The sequence below is a fragment of the Zosterops lateralis genome (assembly GCF_965231275.1).
Source record: "Zosterops lateralis genome assembly, chromosome: 28".
Lineage (NCBI taxonomy): Eukaryota > Metazoa > Chordata > Aves > Passeriformes > Zosteropidae > Zosterops > Zosterops lateralis.
This window is the reverse complement of record NC_139788.1, coordinates 5,533,677-5,554,838: the sequence shown is the minus strand read 5'-3', so window position 1 is coordinate 5,554,838 and position 21,162 is coordinate 5,533,677. Positions and strand designations below refer to the sequence as shown.

General features: G+C 52.8%; 3 protein-coding genes across 4 annotated transcripts; all 3 read right to left on the bottom strand.

Moving 5' to 3' along the window:
- Window positions 1-123: 123 nt before the first annotated feature.
- Window positions 124-4,336, bottom strand: HMGCL (3-hydroxy-3-methylglutaryl-CoA lyase). Its single transcript, XM_083879376.1, has 9 exons — window positions 4,263-4,336; window positions 3,840-3,929; window positions 3,527-3,634; window positions 3,057-3,152; window positions 2,365-2,513; window positions 1,912-1,975; window positions 1,435-1,623; window positions 1,082-1,207; window positions 124-751 (listed from the first exon to the last, which is right to left on the bottom strand). Exons 1-9 carry the CDS (start codon window positions 4,308-4,310, stop codon window positions 650-652), a joined length of 972 nt encoding a protein of 323 aa, XP_083735502.1. The 5' UTR covers window positions 4,311-4,336; the 3' UTR covers window positions 124-649.
- A 949-nt stretch (window positions 4,337-5,285) lies between these two features.
- On the bottom strand, window positions 5,286-9,885 carry FUCA1 (alpha-L-fucosidase 1; the record flags this gene model as incomplete). The annotated part of the gene is made up of 8 exons (XM_083879611.1): window positions 5,286-5,535; window positions 6,103-6,202; window positions 6,698-6,888; window positions 7,039-7,239; window positions 7,591-7,696; window positions 8,342-8,479; window positions 8,673-8,807; window positions 9,542-9,885. The coding sequence occupies 8 exons, from the start codon at window positions 9,883-9,885 to the stop codon at window positions 5,395-5,397; spliced, it is 1,356 nt and encodes a 451-aa protein (XP_083735737.1). The 3' UTR covers window positions 5,286-5,394.
- Window positions 9,886-11,455: 1,570 nt separating this feature from the next.
- CNR2 (cannabinoid receptor 2) lies at window positions 11,456-16,905 on the bottom strand (the record flags this gene model as incomplete). Of its 2 annotated transcripts, none has more annotated exons than XM_083879433.1 (2): window positions 16,676-16,905; window positions 11,456-12,571 (listed from the first exon to the last, which is right to left on the bottom strand). In XM_083879433.1, exon 2 carries the CDS (start codon window positions 12,503-12,505, stop codon window positions 11,456-11,458), a length of 1,050 nt encoding a protein of 349 aa, XP_083735559.1. In that variant the 5' UTR covers window positions 12,506-12,571; window positions 16,676-16,905. The 2 variants fall into 2 exon arrangements, with proteins under 2 accessions (XP_083735559.1, XP_083735560.1); XM_083879434.1 differs by lacking the exon at window positions 16,676-16,905 and adding an exon at window positions 16,437-16,521.
- Window positions 16,906-21,162: the final 4,257 nt, after the last annotated feature.

Sequence of the window (21,162 nt, the reverse complement as noted above, 5' to 3'; positions counted from 1 at the left end):
GTTCCCAAGGACCTGATCACTGTGAGAAGCAGGGATGTTTCACACTGCCTGCTCTCGGGGAGTGGAAGGAACTCCTCACCCCCCACCCCATGATGATGCAGAGTTTTCATGTAGAAGAGGCACTTGGAACCAAACTGAATCAAATTTTTAATAATTCACACTATTAAATAATGTGTTTATTACTCCTGCTACTTCGAGGTATCTTACAACAGATACACAGTGCAGAACCACAGTCCCTGAAGGCTGAGGGGGCCCAAGGCTGAGCACGAGGGGAGGATTTGGGCTCAGCCTTTGACCAGTTGTACAGGGGACAGAAGGGAGGAGGGCAAAGCCTGACCTGGAGCAGTGCTCTAACTGCAAGATCTGTGGCTCTGCAGGCAGGAGCTGCTGGATGCTGCTCTGGTCAGAGCTTTCCTCAGCCCCTCCATGTCCTCCCTTCTCTAAGGCACATGGTGACATCCTCAAGGTCCAGTATAATACAGTACAACAGAATATTCTCTCATTTCTTCATCATTCTGGTGGATTTTGAGCTTTTTCTCAAACGCTGAGCTGGGAAGGAGCTCGGGAGATCAGAGAGAAATCTCAGCCAGATTCAGATCAGAGAGGACCCTCGGTTTCTTCTTAATCCAAGGAGAAATTCTCCTCAGTGTCACAGTCTGCAGGAGGCCTGAGACACCTTGGAATTGGTTTTTCTGTTCAGCGCATTGCAGATGAAGGTGCCTGTGTCCATCAGCTTCTGGAGATCCACTCCCTGCACGGGAAAAGCACAGGACACGCCTTGAGGGACATCTCCCACCACCCCAGGGAGCTCCAAACCCCATCCAGCCTGGCCTAGGACACTTGCAGGGATCCAGAGGCTCCTACAGCTCCTCTGGGCACCCTGTGCCAGGGCCTCCCCACCCTCACAGGGAATATTTTTCCCTGACAACCCATCTCACCCTGCCCTCTGTCAAAGGGAAGCCATTCCCCTTGTCTTGGCGCTCCAGGCCCTTGTGAATTCTCTCCCCAGGCCCAGTGACCCCCGCAGCTGCTCCCCTAGCCAAATTCTGCCTGAGCAGAGCCCAGGGCAGCTGCCACTCACCGTGTGGATGCCCAGCCCGTTGAGCATGTACACCAAATCCTCTGTGGCCACGTTCCCTGAGGCTCCCTGGGCATAGGGACACCCCCCAAGGCCGGCCACTGACGCATCCACCACGCTCACCCCCATCTGCAAACAAACCCACAGTCAGGGGAAGCACAAAAATCTGCATTTCCCAAGGAAAGCTGCTTTATTTGAGTGGCTGTCCCATCCCTAGAAATGTCCCAGGCCAGGTTGGATGGGGCTTGGAGCAGCATGGGACGGTGGGAGATGGGCAAGGAGTGGAACAAGATGGGCTTTAAAGTCTTTCCAACCCAACCACACCATGAGTCAGTGATGCAGAGCAGGAATCCTACCTGGAGGGCCACCAGGATGTTGGCCAGAGCCTGTCCATAGGTGTCGTGGCAGTGCACAGCCAGAGCCCCCACGGGCACCTCCTTCATCACCACTGTCAGCATCTCCTTCATGCTGCCGGGGGTGCCCACGCCGATGGTGTCCCCCAGGGAGATCTCGTAGCACCCCATGGAGTACATCTTCTTGGAGACCTGTGCCACAGCCAGCATGACACTGAGAGGACATCCTTCCCTTCCCAGAGCTAATTCCTGCTGTACAATGATTCCTTGGACATTCTTCCCTTCCCAGGGCTCATTCCTGCTGTACAGTGATTCCTTGGACACTCTTTTCTGGGATTAAAAACCTCTCTCAATTCCCCATTTCAGCTGGACTCAGTTTCTGGATATTCCCTTAGGTAAATCCCCCAGTACCCACCTGACATCCCTAAAAAGAAATCAAAACCCTCTCAGGAATTCTGGATGTATTTATGACTGACTCACCTCTGCAACTTTAGCTGCAGAAATCTTCCCTTCATAGGGACATCCAAGGACACAGGAAACGTATCTGTGGTTAAAACAAACCCCACACTTTTAGCTTGAAAAGGGCAGTGGGATTGTACTGGACAAATCAGTCAGGACTTGTGTGTTTTCCATGTCTATAAGATGGGACAATCAATTTTATATTCCAGAAGTCCAGTTAGAAGACTTATATAAGTCTATTTATATTTATATAGACTTATATTTAGAAGTCCAGAAGTCCAAAGGTTACAGGATTTCAACAATTCCTTTTTCCCTGGGTGTGAAGTTTGCCAAGATGAGCCCACAGGGCTGGAGGGTGTGTGATCTGTGCATTCCCATGTGGGATGTTTGCCAAGAAAATCTGATCACAATTGATTCTGGTGTATTCCAGAATGAATGATAACATGTGGGTGAATTCCAGCAGGAACTCCTTACCCCCTGACAGGAATGTTGACTTCCTTTGCTGCCTTCATCACCTCCTCAAATCTCTCCAGGCTCTCCTCGATGGAGCAGTTGATGTTTTTCTGAGTGAACTTCTCAGATGCTGCCCCAAAGATCGACACCTCTTTGGCCCCTGCTGCCACCTGCAAATAAAAAATCCCAAACTGGAATCACAGGACCACTGAGGGTGGGAAAGAGCCCTGAGATGAGCAGGTCCAACCCTCAACCCAGCACTGCTGTTAAGTCAAAGTCAGATGATTTTTCTTGTAGGGGAAATGACAAACAGAGCCACAGCTTCATAATTTCATGCCCAAGTGTTAATTCAAGGGTTTCAATGGCACCTCTTGGCAGAAATGTCTCAAACCAGCCCCATAAAGAACTTCCCTTTACAGAGGCTCTTCTGTTCCTAAACAAATATGCCTTGCTTATTTAGACTTGAAGATCCTGGAGCTCTTCTCCAACCTCAATGACTTTGTGGTCTACAATCTCTGACTACAGTTCTCTCATTTTACAAAATCATTTTTCCCCCAAACAACCCCAATCCTTCCCTCAGTTCATTCTGCAGCAAGACCACCAGGACAAATCATATTTTGCCTTGAAAAGGGTGAATCCACAGCTGCAGGAGCAAAGGATCAGGTGGGACTGGGAACACCCAGTGTGGATATTCAGGTTTTCCCAGCCCTTACCGCTGCCTGGAATCCCTTCAGGTTTGGAGTCAGCACAGGGTAACTGATCCCAGGTAATTTATTAATCCCCTGCATGACCTCAGTGTGATCAGCCATCTGCAAAGCAAAGCAGGAAACATCTGTGAGGGTGACAACTGCCACTGCTGCCAGTCAGAAAATCATCATCATCAAATCAAAATTCCTTTTTGTAAAGGGAATGGAAATATTTAAGGCTCAGAGCCTCTAAAAGCAAAGAGAACCGCGCCCTGTGAGGGGTCAGGAGTCACCCAGGCAGGCCAAAGTGCACAAACAGCTGTTTGTGTGTGACCTGTCTGTCCCTTTGCTCTTTCCCAGGCTCCAAAGCCTGTAACTCCTCTGCTGGTTCTTGCCCAGTAACCTCTGCTAGCTCTCAAACCCCAGGGATTTGGGAGCAAGCAGAATCACTGGATTGCTGTACTTTGGAACACTGCAAATCCTGTCTGAACACTGACCTGAGGAACCCACTTGGGGGACACGAAGCTGGTGGCCTCTATGACCTGCAGCCCTGTCTCTGACAGCATGTTGATTAAATTGATCTTCACTGGGGTGGGAACAACATTCTAAGAAGAGGAAGAAAAGAAAAAAGACCTGAAGTTATTATTTCCACAATAAACTCTTCCACCACTGAAAAGAAAAGGGGGGGAGCAAATTTTCAACATCAAAAAAGCAGCATTTAAAGGAACCCCTCCCCACTGGTGGGCACAGGGGGGCGTTTGGGGGATGCGGTTGGAAACACCCCCGGGAGGCGCAGGGAGCCGCCGGTACCTTCTCGTTCTGGAGACCGTCACGGGGTCCCACCTCCACCACCTTCACTCGCTTCGGGTACGCCCCGGTGGCCGCGGCAGCGGAGCTCACCTGGCACGGGGGAAGAGTCAGCCGAGCCCGCGGAGCCCCCGCTCTCCCCCAGCCACAGCCCCGCTTGGCCCGGTGTCGGTGCCTGATCCCTCCACACTCTGTCCTGGTGCCCCTCTGGTCCCTTCTCCTCCCGGTCCCGGTACTCCCGGTCCTTCTGTCCTTTGTCCCAGCACCCCTCGGTCCCTTTGCTCCTGGGTCCGCATCCCCTTCGGTCCCTCTGCCCCCGGTTCCGATCCCTTGTCCTCCCGCTCCGGCGCCCCCCGGCCCCGTTTGGCTCATCCCGGCCTCCCCCCGGTGCCGTTTTCCCGCCGTGCGGGTGCCCCGCTCCCTCACGGGCCGCAGCGATCCTGCCCAGCGCGGTAACAGCCGCCGCGCCGCCATGTCCGCCGGCGCTCACGTGACCGCACACACCCCCACACGTGATTGCAGGCCGGGCGTGGTTTCTCTTGTCACGTGACCCGCGCCACGCCCCCGCACGGCCCCGGCCCCGCGCTGTCCCCTCTGTCCCCTGTCGCCGTCCGCACCGGCCCGTACCTGTCCCCAGGCGCCGTCCCGCGGCGCGGAGCCCGTGTCACAGCGCGGCATCTTTCCCTCCGGCACTGCCCGCCAAGCGCGCCCGCCGCGCACTTATACGGGCGGCTTTGCCGCTGGCCGAGGCTGGGTAAACACGGCGCTGTTTGTTTTGGGGCGGGGCCCGCTCCGCGCCAGGGGTCACCGGCGTGACGGGGTTGTGAGGCAAAGAGGCCGCGGCTCTGTTGTCCCTTTTTGTCCCCTTTTTTTTGTTTGTAACGGCGTCATCACCGCTCCTGTGAGCGGGTCCCTGGCGCTCGCAGCCGGTTCTCTGGAGCTGTTGGATGTTTGTCACTTGTAACAGGTCCCACAGCACCAGCTCCGCACGTGGCCCAGCCCCGGGGCTCAGCTCCAGGTGTCCTGGCGGGTTTTGCTCGGACAGGAACAAAACAAAGCCTGTGTGCAACGCTGTGGGGCCTTGACAGCAACCTGTGCTCTGGGGGGCAGTTTCATCTCTCTCACACACATTGTTCAAATATTTTTAAGAAGTTCAGCATCCATGCAGGAAACCTGCTCTCACTGAACTGTGCAAGCAGAAGTCACAAGTGCAATTCACAACGGCGGAGTCTCTTAAATTCACTAAGAACAAAACCTTTTCTTGTGGCTGTCTCCAGCAGAATATCAATAAAAGTTTGTTGATGGATTTGTATCATATGTTTTAGAGATTATTTCTTCCAGATTTCTTCCAGCAAGCTTCCATTAGATTTACTCATCATGGAAGCAGCTGATCACAACTGTTCCAACCAACACCAAAGTAACACAAGGCAACAGAGACTGGAGGAGAGATTTGTTCCCTCAAGTGAAAAATAATGTATTCAACATAAAACATAAAAAATCCTCTTGGATTCAGTCAAAAAGAAAGGCACTGGGAGATGCTGTGTGCCCCTCACAAGCATCACTTCACACCTTCGAGCTTTACCACCCAGCCAGACTGAGGAGGGAGAGGAGATGGAAGCATATAGGGCAGGGTGATGAGCATCCCTTTCCCTGGCTGTTTCTGCCACTCCAGAGTGCCAGCAAACCCCACCAGTGTCACCTGCAGAGGAAGGAAGGAAGGGGACACTCAGCTGGAGCTCACCAGTCCCCCTTTGCACAGCCCAGCATTTCCCACAGGCCCTGCAGGTCCCCAGCCGTGGCTCACATGGCACAGGGAGGTGACATGGGGTGTTTTGAGGTCACACCAGGGTCCAGTTTGTTGTGTGGGGTTTGTTTGTTGCTGATGCTTTGCCCCTGTTTGTTCAGAGCAAAGGACACTCAAACATTTGCGTCAGAGTGACATTTGCCATGAGCAGGGCACTGCACCTGAGCTGGATCTGGGCTGCAGGACAGCCCCTCCTGCTCTCTGCTTCCCTCCCCTGCAACAGCAGGATCAAAACACTGCAGAGAGGAGCCTTCCCTGGTAGCCACGGGCCTGTGCTGGAAACTCCTGTCCCATATTCCATGTGAGCCAGAGCCTGGGGAGCAGCCTGGGATGCTGCAAGGAGCCCACAGCACACAACCTCCCCACTGGCCCCAGCTCCTAAATAATCCAGCTTAGCCCTCCCCAGCCCAAATGCCCCCAGAAGGGCTCCCAGTGTGTGGTGTCTTGTTTAAAGTCCCTTACCTGTGTGCCTGGGCATGGAATGGGTGAGGACAGGTGCAGGACACTGTCCCGAGGCCAGAGCAGGAAGATGGCAAAGACAACTGGGCCCTTGGAGGTGTACCTGAGGGAGCAGGAGTTCAGCAGGTGAAGGGCACCAGACACAAACCTGACCTTTCCAGACAGCAGGAGAACACTGCCTTGCCTTCAGTCACCACACAGGGGTCACCTACTTCCCCCTGACTCCAAAACCTGTCACTTTGGACCCACCATCAGCCCCTCACTCAGCGCTGGCTGATGAAACACAAACAAAGTTCATGTGTGCAGATGTCACTGCCCACCTGGCCTGACCTCATCCTGACCCCTGCTCTACATTTCTGGGCTGAACACACCGGAGGAAATCAAAACAACCCAATTTTTTAGGCATTTCTGGCCAGGACCACTACTTAGAGTCCTGACAGCCACAGACAGCGTGGACATCTTTTAAAGGAAGGGCTGTTTTTTGGCTAATGAAGCAAGATGGATGAAATCCTAATAGCAACACTACAGAGTGTACCAAATTAAGGAAAAGATCAGAAATAAACATCAGCTCAGCTGCTGTGAGCAGCAGAGTCCTTACCAGACTGTGTCTGTGGTGTTCTCCATCTGCACCCTCCAAGGCTGGGATTCATAAATCGCCTCCCCATTGGTCTCCAGCCACCTCCCAAGGGCCAGGAGTCTTTCTTGGAAGATGGGGACAATCACCCCTTCTTTTGTAGGTCCCACATTGAGGAGGTAGTTGCCACCCAAACTCACAGTCTGCACCAGCTCCTGTGGCAGATAAAGCAAGACAACAATCTGCATTATCCTCACCTCAGCACAGAAACTGAGGAGTTTTATCCTCCTCAGCTGCTCCTCTTCTAGAGGAGCCTCTAACTCCCAGTAATCCTCCCCCAGGCTATTCTGATGTGGGTTTCTCACCTCAATCATGCTCATTTCATCCATCACCTCATGGAGACTCATGTTGCTGCGGTAGCCCCAGGAGAGCCTGTCCAGGGAGGAGCACATCTCCCACTTGTGATCTGGCAGGGTGCCTGGCCTGAACTTGTCAGCACAGTTGTAGAAACCCCCATGGTGGCAGGAGCAGCCCCGACCCCAGCGATCGTTGACAACCACAGTGTCCTGAGAGAAGAAAAACAGAACCTTTGGTTCTTGGGCTGCCCGGCTGGCAGTCACTCCCCCTGAGGAAGCACCTAAAAATTCCCTGTGTGATGGAAATCCTTCTGAGAAGGCCGAATCCCTCCCTCTGCTCACTCAGGTAGGAGCTGAGGGACACAGCTGCTGGTCTGAGCTTGCCATGAGCATCCTGCAAAGGACAGTGGAGCTGTCACAGCAGCACAGTCAAGGTTCTCTTTTTGTCAGAGAATAAAACACATCTGGAAAGTGTCAAGGTTTCTGGTTGGCACACACATCCCACAGCTTCCTGCCCTTCCACACCCACCCAATGCCCCAGGGGGCAGCAGACACTGGTACCTTGACGGGGCTGTCGTTATAGAGCCAGGCAAGGAAAGAGGTGGAATTCCAGTAGGAATCTGGAGCTTCCCAGTCTCCATCTGACCAAATCAGATCTGGTTTGTATCTAAGGGAGACAGATGTTGTTTCACAATGGCTTATCCACTCTTGCCACGCTGTGTTTCTTGGGTGTGGGGTCGTTTCACCTCCCCTTCCCACTGCCTGCCATCACCATTTACTTCATTTTCTGCTTCACACAAAGCTCTAAGGGAGGTTCTGGCAGCAGCAAAGAGCAAGGTGTTGATCCACAGCTCAAGAGAGGGTGCAGTTCTTCCATAAAACCCAGAATCTGCCACCTCAAAGGTGATTATGAGGCACATTCTTGAGCTGGGACAACAACCCACAAGCCCAAGCCTTGTATTTTTGTCAGCAAGGGGGAGCAAGGCAAGGATGCAAATTCACAGTGAAATCACTCTTCTATTCTGCTAAATACTGAACAATTTGTTCCACTTCCAGCCACCCTGCACAAAGGCAGGATTAAAGGGAATTGCTTCTGCAAGAAAAAAATTGTCCCAGATTTATTCTACAGATTATACCTTCCACAGGGCAAAAGTGAATCCCTTTTCTAATTACCACAAATCATTGCTGGTTAGCAAAGAGAATTTGCCTCAGCAAAAATTACCATTTCTCTTCTTTGCACCCACTTTGCACCTTTCTCTACAGAAGTGAAACCAGGAAATGCTGGTGATTCAGAACTGTCTGTGGCTCTTACTTTAAGACAAGATCATAAAGTTCTGGCATCGTCTTCTTTAAAACGAAGCTCTGGGTCTTGAAGCCATTTTGTTTGTCAGCGAGGTAGAGAGGGTGAAACCACTCCATCAGGGAGTGGTACAGCCCATAACGGAGGTTGCTGAAGGACAAAACACAGAGTTAGGCTTCAGTGGGGATTAAGAAGCAGTGGAAATTAAATTACTGGCATCATTATTTTTCATTATTTGCAAGCACTCCATTTCTCATGCTGGGCTCGGGGTTTTCTGCTGTTTGTCAAGCAGGGGCAGGAGGATTCACTGCTGTGAAAGAGGAGCTCTCTGGCAGGGCCATACCTCTCCCTGAGGGCTTCTCCCAGCTCTCCCACCAGGTCTCGGTGGGGCCCTGTATCCACAGAATTCCAGTTCCAGGACACTGGCGAGCCCCAGTTGGTGAAGCCCTCATGGTGCTTGGTGGTCAGGACCACATATCTGAGAGGGGAAAAGGACTTGGTTGGGATGGCAAAGGAACAACTGAGATATTTCCCAGCCTCACTGCAAACCCAGTCACTAAAACAGCAAGGCACTGGACAACCATGCTGTGAGCAGCCCCTCTGTCACTATCCTTTGGATTTAGAAGCAAATATAAGAATAAGAGAGGCTTTTAATGCTGGGGAACTATGAACAGTCAATACTTAGGAAGGAGCAAGACCTGTTATCTCCTCACCACCCTGGGCATGACCCCTCAGGGATCTCCAGCATTGTCATGGACCCCCAGTCCCCCAGAGATCCCTGTCCTTGCCTCTTCCATCCCCTCAAAGATTCCTGCACCCTCTTGGGAATAGCCCCCTCTGCTTCCCAAGCTTTTCCAGCCCCTCAGGGATCCCTCATTCCCTCTGGGATGCCCAGACACGCTCTTCTGTCTGCTCAGTGACCCCCCAGTGCCTCACAGATTCCCAGAAATGGCTTCTCTGTACCCTGAGGGACTCCCACACCCACCAACCATCCCCTCACACACCCCTCATCCCCTCAGGGACCACTGGCCATGGCACTAATCCCCTCAGAGACCCCTCATCCCCTCAGGGACCACTGGCCATGGCACTAATCCCCTCAGAGACCCCTCAGGGAGCACTGGCCATGGCACTAATCCCCTCAGGGACCTCTCATCCCCTCAGGGACCCCCCATCCCCTCAGAGACCCCAACTCCAGCCATCCCCGGCGCTGACCTGGCCCCTGCCCTCTGGAAGAGCTGTGCCCACTGGCGGGGTTGGAAGTCGTAGGCAGTGAAATGAGGCGCGAACTCGGCGTAGGTGGTGCCGGGCGGGAAGCGGCGGCGCACGAAGCGCTCGTAGGCGGCATCGTGCTGGCCCTGCCAGTGCCACCAGAACCACTCGGAGCCCCAGGCCGGCACGGAGAACACCCCCCAGTGCACGAACACCCCCACCTTGGCCCGGTCGAACCAGGCCGGCAGCGGCCTGGCGTCCAGGCTGGCCCAGTCCGGGCGGTAGCGGGGAGCAGCCAGGCTCGGGCACAGCGCGGCCGCCACACACAGCAGCGCCCGCGCCGCCATGGCAGCCATCGCCCCGTGACGTCACCGCCGCCGCCCCCCGAGGGCCGCGGGTTCGAGACTGCAGCCCGACCGCTGGGGAACGGCCCGGGAAGGGATGGGGGATCACCGGGGCTAACCCCAGCAATCGGGAATAATATCCCGGGAAGGGATGGGGGATCACCGGGGCTAACCCCAGCAATCGGGAATAATATCCCGGGAAGGGATGGGGGATCACCGGGGCTAACCCCAGCAATAGGGAATAATATCCCGGAAAGGGATGGGGGATCACCGGGGTTAACACCAGCAATCGGGAAGTATCTCGGGAAGGGATGGAGCATCATCGGGGCTAATCTCAGCAATTGGGAAATATCCCAGGAAGGGATGGAGGATCATCAGGGCTAACCCCAACAATTCCACCCTGGACATCCCTGGCAGCGCCGTCCAAACGCTTCTGGAGCTCTGGCAGCCTCAGGGCTGTGCCCATTCCCTGGGGAGCCTGGGCAGTGTCCAGCATCCTCTGAGGGAAGAACCTTTCCCCAGGAGAGATTGGAGCTGCCTCTTCAGTGCCCTGCAGACTTTGGTAAGTCTCCCTTCAGTCTCCCCTTCTCCAGGCCCTCCTGTGAAGGGCTCCAAAACCCTCCCTGGGCCTGGGTGCATCCTCTGGGACAGGGCTCCCAAACATTCCTGAGGGCTGCATGCATCCTCTGGGACACAGGGCAGAGTGCAAGGACCTCGTGGCCATGCCCTGGCCAAGCTCATCCCTGTTGGAGGCATTTTGGGAGCTGGCAGCTGCTCCAGGTCACTGGTGAAAAGCCCTGTCCCACTTCATTGTGCATTCAGCTACAAGTGCTGTTTTTGTGTAATTTGCAAAAAAACCACCCCAAATCAAGTTCCTCATGCTCAAACTATTTGCCCCAGTTTGGGCTTAAACGTGTCACCTGGAGGAGTATTTTGTACACCAGGAAAAAAAAGGAAGAAAAACCTGGAAAATAGCTTATATGTTTAATCACATAACATCCAACAAACAAACACCTGTGTGGTTTTTTGAGTCAGTTCTCCCAAAATCTGCTGGAAGAAATGTGCTGCCTGCAAGGTCCTGCCTGCCCCAGGTCTGGCCAAGTCCTTAAGCCCCAGTGAGAACGTTCCACTGGGGTTGGAAAAGCCTTCCCAGACCACTGAGTCCAAGCTGTGCCCAGTCCCCACTTTGTCACCACCCCAGTGCCACATCCAGGTGACACCTGCAGGGATGGGGACTCCAAACCTCCCTGGGCAGCCCCTTCCAAAGCCTGACCAACATTTCCGTGAAGAAATTCCTACCAATGTCCAACCTGAACCTCTCCTGGTGGGAGATTATCATAGAATCATGGAATATCCTGAGCTGGAGGGGACACCCTGAGGATCATCCAGTCCAACTTCTGGCCCTGCACAGGACACCCCAACAATCCCATTCTATGCCTGAGAGAAAAGTCTGTCCCAGAGTCAAAGGGTGACATCACCAGGAGCTATTTCCATATTACAGCTATCTCTCAACTTCCATCAGAAGAGAAAAGTGATCCAGTGTTCCTTCCAGCCTGAGCGTGCTGGTGCCTCCCTACACTGCATGTGTGTCCTCACAGATGGTCTCTATCACAGAGGACTTGTGGGTGCTCTCTGCCTCTGGGCTCTCCTCAGCTGCCTTCAGCTGCCTTCTGAAGTGGGAGAACACCCTCCTCAGGGAGGAGAACAGCTCCTTGCTCCTCAGGGCATAAATGATGGGGTTCACCATGGAGTTGAGCAGGCAGAGGGTGCTGCAGAAGGCGAACACCTTGCGCAGGTGGTCGCTCAGCCTGGAGAAGACGCTGTAGATCATGAGCACGAGCACAGGTGACCAGCAGAGCACCAGCACAGCCAGCACCATCACCAGGGTCTTGGCCAGCATCACGTCCATCCTCATGCGAGTGTTTTGTTTCCCTGCCTGTGCCTGGTGCTTCTCCATGTAGGCCACATGCTGGCGAGCCCTCCAGAGCACGTGGGCGTAGGCATAGATGATGCAGCTCAGCAGGACCACAATGAAGCACAGCCAGCCCGACAGGTAATTGACATCCACAAAGGGGAACAGCTCGGAGCAGGAGGAATCCAGCACGCAGCAGTTCCAGCCCAGCAGGGGTAGGCAAGCAATGGTGGCACAGGTCAGCCAGAGCACCCCCAGGGCTGTCCAGGCTCTTTTCCTGGTCATCAGGAGCTTGTATTCCGAGGGCCGGCTGATGGAGAGGTAGCGGTCCAGGGCTGTGAGCAGCAGGCTGCTGAGGGAGGCAGAGAAGGACGTGTTCACCCCTCCCAGCTGCAGCAGGAACACCTCCTTGGAGAAACCAGCCTCATTGAACACGTGGAAGTTCACGAAGCTGCAGACAAAGATGATGCTGGCCAGTATGTCAGCCAGGGCCAGGCTGCCAATGAAGAGGTAGGAAGGCTTTTTCCTGATCCCAGGGGAAGAGAAAATCAGGTAGAGCACCAAGGAGTTCTCAAAAACACACATTGTCCCAAAGAGGCCGCACAGGATGCCAATGCTTATCTTCTGTGCCTGCGTGCTGAGCACCATGAAGCACTCCATGGTGTTCCTGCTGCACTTGGAGGCATTTGCAGGTATCCTGCAACTATCCATGCTGCTCACTTGGAGCTGGGAGCTTACAGAGAGCCCTCTGCTTCCTTCTGCACTTCTTCACATGCTCTGAAAAAGGTGGAGGTGAAGAGGACTTAACAAACAATAGATTCAACCCAGATACTTCCTTCCCTTTAGAGGGAAGCGAGCAAAATTATATCAGCCCACAGAGAGCTGCTTTTAGGTCCACAGCCCAAATGCTGGATCTATTCTTTCCCAGCAGAGCTCCAGGCTTTGTCCCACCGGTTCTTGGGCTGGGACCCATTCCCAATGTAGGACATGTCCCATTTCCCACAGCCCAGGGGCACCCTGGCTGTCCTGCCTCAGTCTCCCAGGCTGGTTCCTCACCACAAGAGGGAAGCAGCAACGCTGAGAATGGTACAAATCCTGAGCCAGCTCTTATCACTGCTCCAGGATTCACTGCTCAGGGCCGGCAGCAGGGGAAGGGAGGAAGGGACGATTCATGGGGACACTGCCCTGGGCAGAGACAGGGGTTAGAGACTGGGTTAGAGAGCAGGTGAAGAAGCAGCTGTGGGATACCCCAAAACTGCCTGAATTACAGCAAAGTGCTGTACCCAAGCCCATGGAACAGGACCCCCCTCCCCAAAAGCTTCCAGGATCCCTCATGCAGGCCATGGGATCGTGAGTTCCTCTGCTGGACGAGAGCACTGAGCTGACAGTGTTCCCTTCCCCCAAAAATAAACAAATCACTGTCTCTCCTGCCCTCGTCTCTCTTGTGAAAGAGGAAATGTCACAAACATTAGGCCAGCATGTGTGACAGCCACAGAGCAGGGGCAGGGCTGCTGGCCTGTGGGTTCCAGGCACTTGTACCCCTCTCTCTGTGCTTCCCCTGCCTGCTGCTGGTGGAGGTGACAGCAGCCAGCACTGCCCAACAAACCTGTCTGGGACATCTCAGCAGTGACACAAGTTTTACACCTGGCCTGAGGACTTCCTTCCCCACTGATTCCCCCCAACACTCAGCACTCTTCCTGTGTTTCAGGAGTTACAAAATACCCCCAATGACTCGAGAGGGTGCCCAGGAGGTGACAGAGCAGAGCCGCAGCCCCACATTTGACTCCTGCTGCCTGTCAGGGCTGACACACTGGTGGCTGCAGGGAGTTCAGTGCATGCTACAGGCAGAGCAGGGCAATCCTGAATGGGATTTCTTGGCATTCCAGACTGGAGGAGTGCTGGACTTTGGGCTGACGTGTGGCTGAGTGTTGCAAGCTGCCCTCCTCTTACATCAGGCTCCTGCATGGGGTAACAGCACAGGGCCAGGATGTTGCCCTCAGATCTCAGAGCTCTCATTTCCTGCAGCCCTTCAGAGGAGCACCACACAAGCAGCAGGAATTACCAACTGCTGTTATTAAACCTGACAACATCCCTCCCTCTGGAGAGAGATGGATTTAGCTGACAGATGGATTTTTCATATGGCAGAGCTCGCCAGGGACCACTGGAGCAGCAACTGCCTGGAGTCTCCAAACCTCCCTAGCCAAATCCCAGCATCCAAACTAAGACATCTCTTCATTAAGCAGCCTCCAGCATCACCTTGGCATCCATTACCTGCAGCCAGCACTCCCAGCACCATCGTAAATCCTCAATCCTGCAGTTGTGCAATATCCAACTAACATCCTTAGGAGGCTGGAAACCACTGAACACCAGGCAAGGGAGTGAAGGCAGCAAAATGCCATCCCTGACATTCTGCTGCCCGGGGAGACAATCCGTTTATAATGTTAAAATAACTCCTGCCTAGTGCCTATCAGCACAGAAAGTCTAAAATTCTCAGTGACCAGGGTTCCAACACTGCCTGTCCTGGCCCAGCTCTCTCCACTAAGTTGAAAAAAATCAGATAAGTCTCAGGTTCAAAATCCTGTGCTGGGCTCACAGCAATCAGCCAGCCCCGATCTGCCTTTCCCACATCTGTTCTGTCTCAGGCTGAAGGACAAAGACAGATCTCTTTCCTCCTCCAGACCCTCCTTGCAGCTCCTGTCTCCATGAGGGAAAGCACAGGGGTTTGCCCCAGCAAAAGGTCTCTTCTGCACGAGCATGAAAACACAGGAAGTGCCAAGAAGAGCTCCTCTCCTTGCTCTGCCTGTCCCTTTTTTTTTTTTTTTGGCCACAAAGCTGTTTTTTCCTGCTCAGGGGACATTTTCCTCTTGTCAGATGGGCCCCTGGATTTGTTTGTCCATGCCCTCTGCCCCCTGCCTGGCTTAGCTCCTGGGAAAAGTGCCAGGCCAGATCTGATTCCTGAGGGACAGCTGACCTGCAGCATCCTCCATGGGGCAAGTCCCACTTCCAGAATGGAAAGCCCCCTTTCCAAGAGCAGCATCTCCACCTCCCTCGGAATTCCAGCCCCAGGCATGGCTGTGCATCTCCCCACAACCAGCCTGGCAAACCCAGGGAGTCCCAGCCTCGTGGGCTGACAGCTCAGCTCAACAAGAAAGAGCCAAGTGGCTTCTGGCTCTCCTTTAGATCCAGGGACTGGTTCCCTGAAAGTGCAGCAGCTGAGCTGAGATTCCCTGGGTTTCTGCACAGGATTAACTCTCTGATCACAGCACAGCATCTCCTGCCAGCAGGAAGGCCCAAGGTAGGGAATAATTTGCCAAAATAATGTGTCCTTACAACAGAGAACCCCCACAGGAACAACAAAGTGAATTAATGAGGGGTGAGTTATTAGGAACAGAATCCAGATACTTGGCAATGCAACATATTCCTGATATACCCTCAATGATTGCAAAGTACCCAGAGCAGCAGAGAAACCTCCCCTCCCACTAGATCTGCTGCAAACCCACTTACTCCAGCCTAATAACTCCAACTGGCTTCGGGGGAAATTAAATTTACAAATGAAAAAGCCCTTTTCCTTCTCAGTGCCTTGCTGCGACTGATTCCAGCTGTCGGGCTCGCCGTGCCTCGCACACAGCAGCACCATCCCTGCTTCCACTTGGGATGGCTTCTGCACTCTCAGAGCCATCACAGCATCCTGCTGAATTAAAAAGTTACATACCAGTTGCTTAGATAATGTCAAATGAAGTTTTCCTGCTGCAATCAGCCAGTGCATTGTGCCTGCAGCACTCTGAAAGGGCTGCTCTTGAATATTTCATGCTCGGAATATCTGAGAGTTTTGAGCTTTACAATATAATAAAATGTCTTGAATGATCACCTGCTATGAACAAATGGGGTGATTTGTGCAAAAAATTGTCACTAATGCTTGCAAATTTCACTTGCTGAAGAAGCAAAGTATCTTTTGCTTTACAAACATTTTAGTTTATATGTGATTTCTTGGTTTAGTTGCAGAAGTTTTCCCATTATTTTGGAATTAGCTGTTCACCCTGCTTTGTCCTGCTGGCCACATTAAATAACAGCAAGTGGAACTTCCTCCCTAATGTAAGACCTGTGTGCCTCAAATGCCACACTGAAGAATATGTGTTTATTTGTTAAGAGTCCAGCTCTGCCCATGTGTGACTGCCTTAGGGGACAGTGAAACTCAGGACAGGGTGAGTGCAGAGCAGCTGCAAGTGCCAGTTGGGGTACAAAACAGGGCAAAACAGAGCTGCTCTCACTGCACCAAAACCACCATCAACACTGAACTCAGCATCATATCCCTGCGAGACATTTGGAAATACCTCTGACACAGAAAATCCAGGGATGCTTTGGGTTGGAAGGGACCTTAAACCCATCCAGTGCCATCCTTCCACTGTCCCAGATTGCTTCAAACCCCATCCAACCTGGCCTTAGACACTTCCAGGGATCCAGGGGCAGCCACAGCTGCTCTGGGCACCCTGTGCCAGGGCCTCCCCACCCTCACAGGGAAGGATTCCTTTGAACCCGTTCCTCCTTGTCCTGTGACACCAGTGCCTGATGAACTGATCCAACATTAACAATTCCCCAAATCAGCTGTAAAGAGTTAACCCACACCCTGCAATGAAGCACTTACCTTTCTCTTTAAGAAAGAATCCATCCTAGAAAAACCAATTTCCCACCCTGTGTTACACGTTGCCTTGCAGTTTATCCCGAATAGCTGATGGTTAATCCCGGGAATCTCCCCATTCAGCAGTCTCTCCAGCCTGCCTGGTGCACGGCAGCACCGAGGGCACTCAGGGGATGATGTGCTCTAGTGTGAGAAAAGGAGCCAGGGCTGCAGGATGCTGTGGTCAGCAAACACAAACCACTCACCTCCTCACGGATGCTCTGGGGCTTCCCATCCCTGTGGCTCTCAGGGCAGTTGGTGCAGCTGCGGACAGCACCGGCTTCCCTCTCCTCTCACGGCACTTCTGGTTTCGTCTGGGTTCGTTGAACCATTCTGGTTTATTCCCCTGGGTTGGAAATCCATCAGCATGAATCCTTCCTCTGCTTCCTTGCTCTCTGTCACATTCTTTCGGAGAATGTGTGCTGGGTTTTCTTTCCTTCCCCACTTCTCCTCAGGGTGTTGTGTTCTGCTGCCTGCTCGTGCCACATCTACAACCACCCAAACCCTCCTGCTCACTGAAATAATCCTCCCAGTCCCTCTCATTTCTTCATGTAACTGCAGTGTTGGAGGCAAGAGACATTCAAGTTCTCCTCCTGATTTCTCTGGGAACGTGGAAAAGTATGGGGAGGAAAAATCTAGGAGGCAGATGTGGAAAAATCTGGATGTACCTGGATGTGTGCAGGTCTAAGGGCAAGCTCAGACATCTGCTGTCTGTGCCTGCAGCTGCACGAGCAGCACAAACCTCACCTGTGCCCCTGAATTTCTCTGTACACAGTCAGCTCATGCCGGAGGAACGAGATGATTTTCTCTCTGTAAATAGGAAGGGAAACGGCTTAAGGTCCTCATTTACACAATCCCTGTGGTCAGGAAGGACCCGGGGCTGCAGAGGCTGTGGTCACTGCTGTACCTGTTCTCAGCCATCCTTCCTCCAGTCATCACTTCTCCCCTGGGCTGGGCAGCAGCTGCCTGGGGCTGGGTTGTGCTGGTGGCGCTGGGAAGCAGGGACAGCTCCCGGGTGACACCAGGGACAACATCACCCGCATCACTGGGGAGAGGAAAGTTCGCCCCAAACCCCAGGGCAATTGGCCACATTGGGGTTGGATACAGGCTGTAGTGGAGAGCCTTGGAAGTGAAGGAAAGATGTGATCCTTAGCCCTGGGCTTCACCTTACCCTGCTCTGCCACCCACAGAGCCACCTCACAGCCCCATCCCAGCATCTCGATTCTCCAGCTGGGAAATCAACTTTTCCCCCTGATGCGATCCCAGTTCCCTCATTCGGTGGGATCACGAGCGATTACACCCTGTCCTCTCCAAATCCTGCTTTGCCTCCTTCCCCTTTTGCCGCCGTTTGCGGCTCAGGGGTTCCGCAGCAGCTGCCCGAGCTCAGCGATGCTCGGCTGCCCCCTCCAGGGAATCCCGGACAGCGGCCGGGGACAGCTTGAGAAAGAGGCAGAACTGGGAACTGAGCGCTTCCTCAGTTCCCAGTCAGGGAAAAGGGGATTCCCTGACTACCTGCCTGACCCTGTCGGGGCTGAGCAGGGCTGGGAGGGAGTCTGGAAACCACAATAACCATGAGAGGCATCACGGGCTGTGGTGTAAGCACGGGAGTTGACGGGGTTGTCAGCTCTGTCTCAAAAAAGAATTCTTCCATTCCCGTTCGCAGGAACGGAGAAATTTGCAGGAAAAGGTACGAGACTGTAAAAAAGCAGGTGAAAATCAGAAAGTTTCTTCATAGTGGTCCTGAGCTGCAAGAGCAGCACCCAGCCCCAAATCATTCCCTGCTTCATATCCAAGCAGCATCCCGTGAAATACGGACCCAAAATTCCTCTGTCTGCAGAGGGACCTGTTGTGTCACAGGAATGTGTGCTATAGGAAAGAAATCTTTATATTGCAGCATGGTTAGAAGCTTTTGATTTGACTCTGATTTATAGCAAAAATTCTCCTGCCAGTCTAAAGGAAAACCATTACAGCTGATTCCTGTAATGTAAAGGCTTTTTGGTCAGCTTGGATATTTTCCCCCTGGCATCAACTGCAGTTAATCCAGCCTGGAATAAGCCTGCTTTGGGAACACCCCCATCGAAGAAATGCTGTGCGGGCGCTGGGGAAAGGGATTGTGAGCCTGATGCTGCTCGGCAGTGCTGTGAACAGCCCTGGGGCTGTGCTGGGACACAGAGCGTGTGATGGGACACTCAGGCAGCAGCCTCTGCAGGAAGGGTGTCTGTGCTCTGTGAGAGGTCAGGGATTTGCTCCTCTTTCTCTGACCGTTGCGTTTGCTGAATTTGAAAGCTGGGAGGTGCAGATGGGGCTGAGGGTGGGGGCACTGCTCACCTTGACAAGGCGTGACTCAGAGAGCCACGGGGAGTGACTCTACTGCACTCCTAGAGAAAATGCTCAGAAAAAAACCCCCCAGATTTACTGCCCTGTCTAGCACAGCTCCTGACAGCAAACAGGGCTTGTCTGAGGGATTCTCCTGTGCCCTGGCCTGCTGCAGAAACACCTTTACTGCCCTTGTGGATGGAGGAGGATTCAGGTACAAATGTTTTCCCTGCTGATAGGACGTGAACCAGGCATATCGATTTAAATAGGCTGAAAGTTCCTGCGGGGTTCTGTGACTCAGAGCCGGTGCGGGTTCGAACGTGGAGCTGTTGAGGCAGAAAACAGGGAGTGACTCGGGAGTGGCGCCTGGATGTGTTTGTTTCCCAGAGCGAGGCTGTCAGCTGTGACAAAGCTGCTTCAGCACAAGCCCTTTAACCCCCCCAGGCCCAGTGTTTGGATAAGTGATCTGTCGGTGTCTGGGGTGGTTTTACTCCTAGCGCTGTTTGCTGGGTGCTGTGCACACCCACACACCAATGCTCAATGCACTCCTGGATGTGATCTCACACTCACGAGTGCAGAGGAGGGAACTCGTGTTCTGGAGCTGATGGAACTCAAGTACTGGTGGACACCAACTTAATTAATGTCTAAATCTTTTATCAATATACTTATAAGGGGATTTAAGCCATTAAAGTGCGTAGTTTTATCGCATTGTTTGGGTTCTTGAGTCCCTTCTCTATTTACTCTGCAGAGGTTCAAACGTCTGCTTAGCTCCTGTAGCTCACTGCTGTGAATATCCTGAGTTTTATTTGATGAATACAGGTCCTCTGCCAGGCAGAATAAAGGATATTATAAACATTACTGGATACCCAGTGCTTTCAAGCAGATTTTAAAGCAAACACAAGCTCGCACGTTTCCCTCATGAGGAAACTTAGATTAACAATCTGGTTAATGTTTGGCTCGAGTGGAAACATCCAACGAGTTTCAAGTGTGTCATGGGGCTCTTGGAGCCACAAAAAGTAAACATCTTGGGTTTACTGAAAGTCACCCACTGCCGGAAACTCGTCACTGCGAAATAAAATTGGGGCAATGGTTCACTATTGAGTTAACAAATGAGTCATCTGTGCTGCAGACTTCCTGCAGCATCCACGCTTAGCAATTCCACTGAAACACTCGAGCAGGAGCATGTGTGTGCTGAGATCCATCTCAGCCACAGCTGGATGCATCTTAATTTGGGCCTAATGAAGCTCTGGAGGCTTTGTCTTCACTGGGACTTGCTGGTTGTGGCAGTGCCAGCACAGATGGAGCTGCTTCCCTGGGCTGGATTAATGTTTGATGTGAGAGGGAGTGGAGGTGCTGAGTGAAAATTAAAGGTGGCTGGGGAAATCCTTGAGGTGCTGTCACTGTGGCAGCAGAAGCGTGGTGGGGGGCCGAGGAGGATTTGGGTAATGCAGCTCCCTGGGAACTCGAGGGAAGCTGGGACTTATTGCAGTCATCTTTGGACTACCTGGAGGAAGTGGAATAATCCAGACAGAGCAGACACTTGCACAATAGAAAACCCCTGTCCGTGCTGTGTACAGGTTATGAGAGGGTGTGGTGGAGCTGAGGTCACCGAGTGTGTGTCACCACGTGGCAGAGCAGGGTGGCTTTGGAAGCACTGTCCTGTTCCAGCAGTGGTTGGGGGCTCTGCCTCTGGAACTCTGTAGCACCTGGAGAGCCGCAGAACATGAAGGGTAGGCACAGCATGATCCTGGAGGCAGCATCCCAGTCTGCTCATGAGTCACTGAGGTCGATGTAGTGTCACATGCTTAGGAATCACGGAAGTTACACTGAGACCTTTGAAATGGAAGAGGGTTTAAAAATCATTATTTAAAGGAGTGAAGTAGCTCCCGTAGAAGGAATCTGGGGTAGTGATGATAAAGGATTGAGACAGAACCTCAGGATCCAGTCTGTGCTGTGTCTTCAGGACGTGGCAGGAACTCAGGAGTGCTTCTGTCTGTGTTGTGGTTATCACAGCCCTGGGAACATCTCCTTTCCTTCCAGTGCAGCAGAGGAAACCAGCCCTGGGCTCTAGTAGCTGAAGGGTGAAACACAGAACTTTGCAAGCTGGACTTTGTGGTGTTTGGGGTATTTGTCCCTTTGATTTAAAAAAATAACTTCGTGTTTCTGCTCAGCCTCGGAATTACTGGATTTGTTTCAGTAGAACAGTTTCTGCACAAATACAGGAATGGCTTATCACTGACATTTCCTGCTCCCCCAGGCTAAATGTGTCAGCCTGACCCCAAAACCAGCTCTGAAAGACAAGATGTTTCTTTAATTATCTCAAAGATAGTGAGGACAAACAGCCAGACCTTGTGTCATCCTTGATCTGAACTCAAAA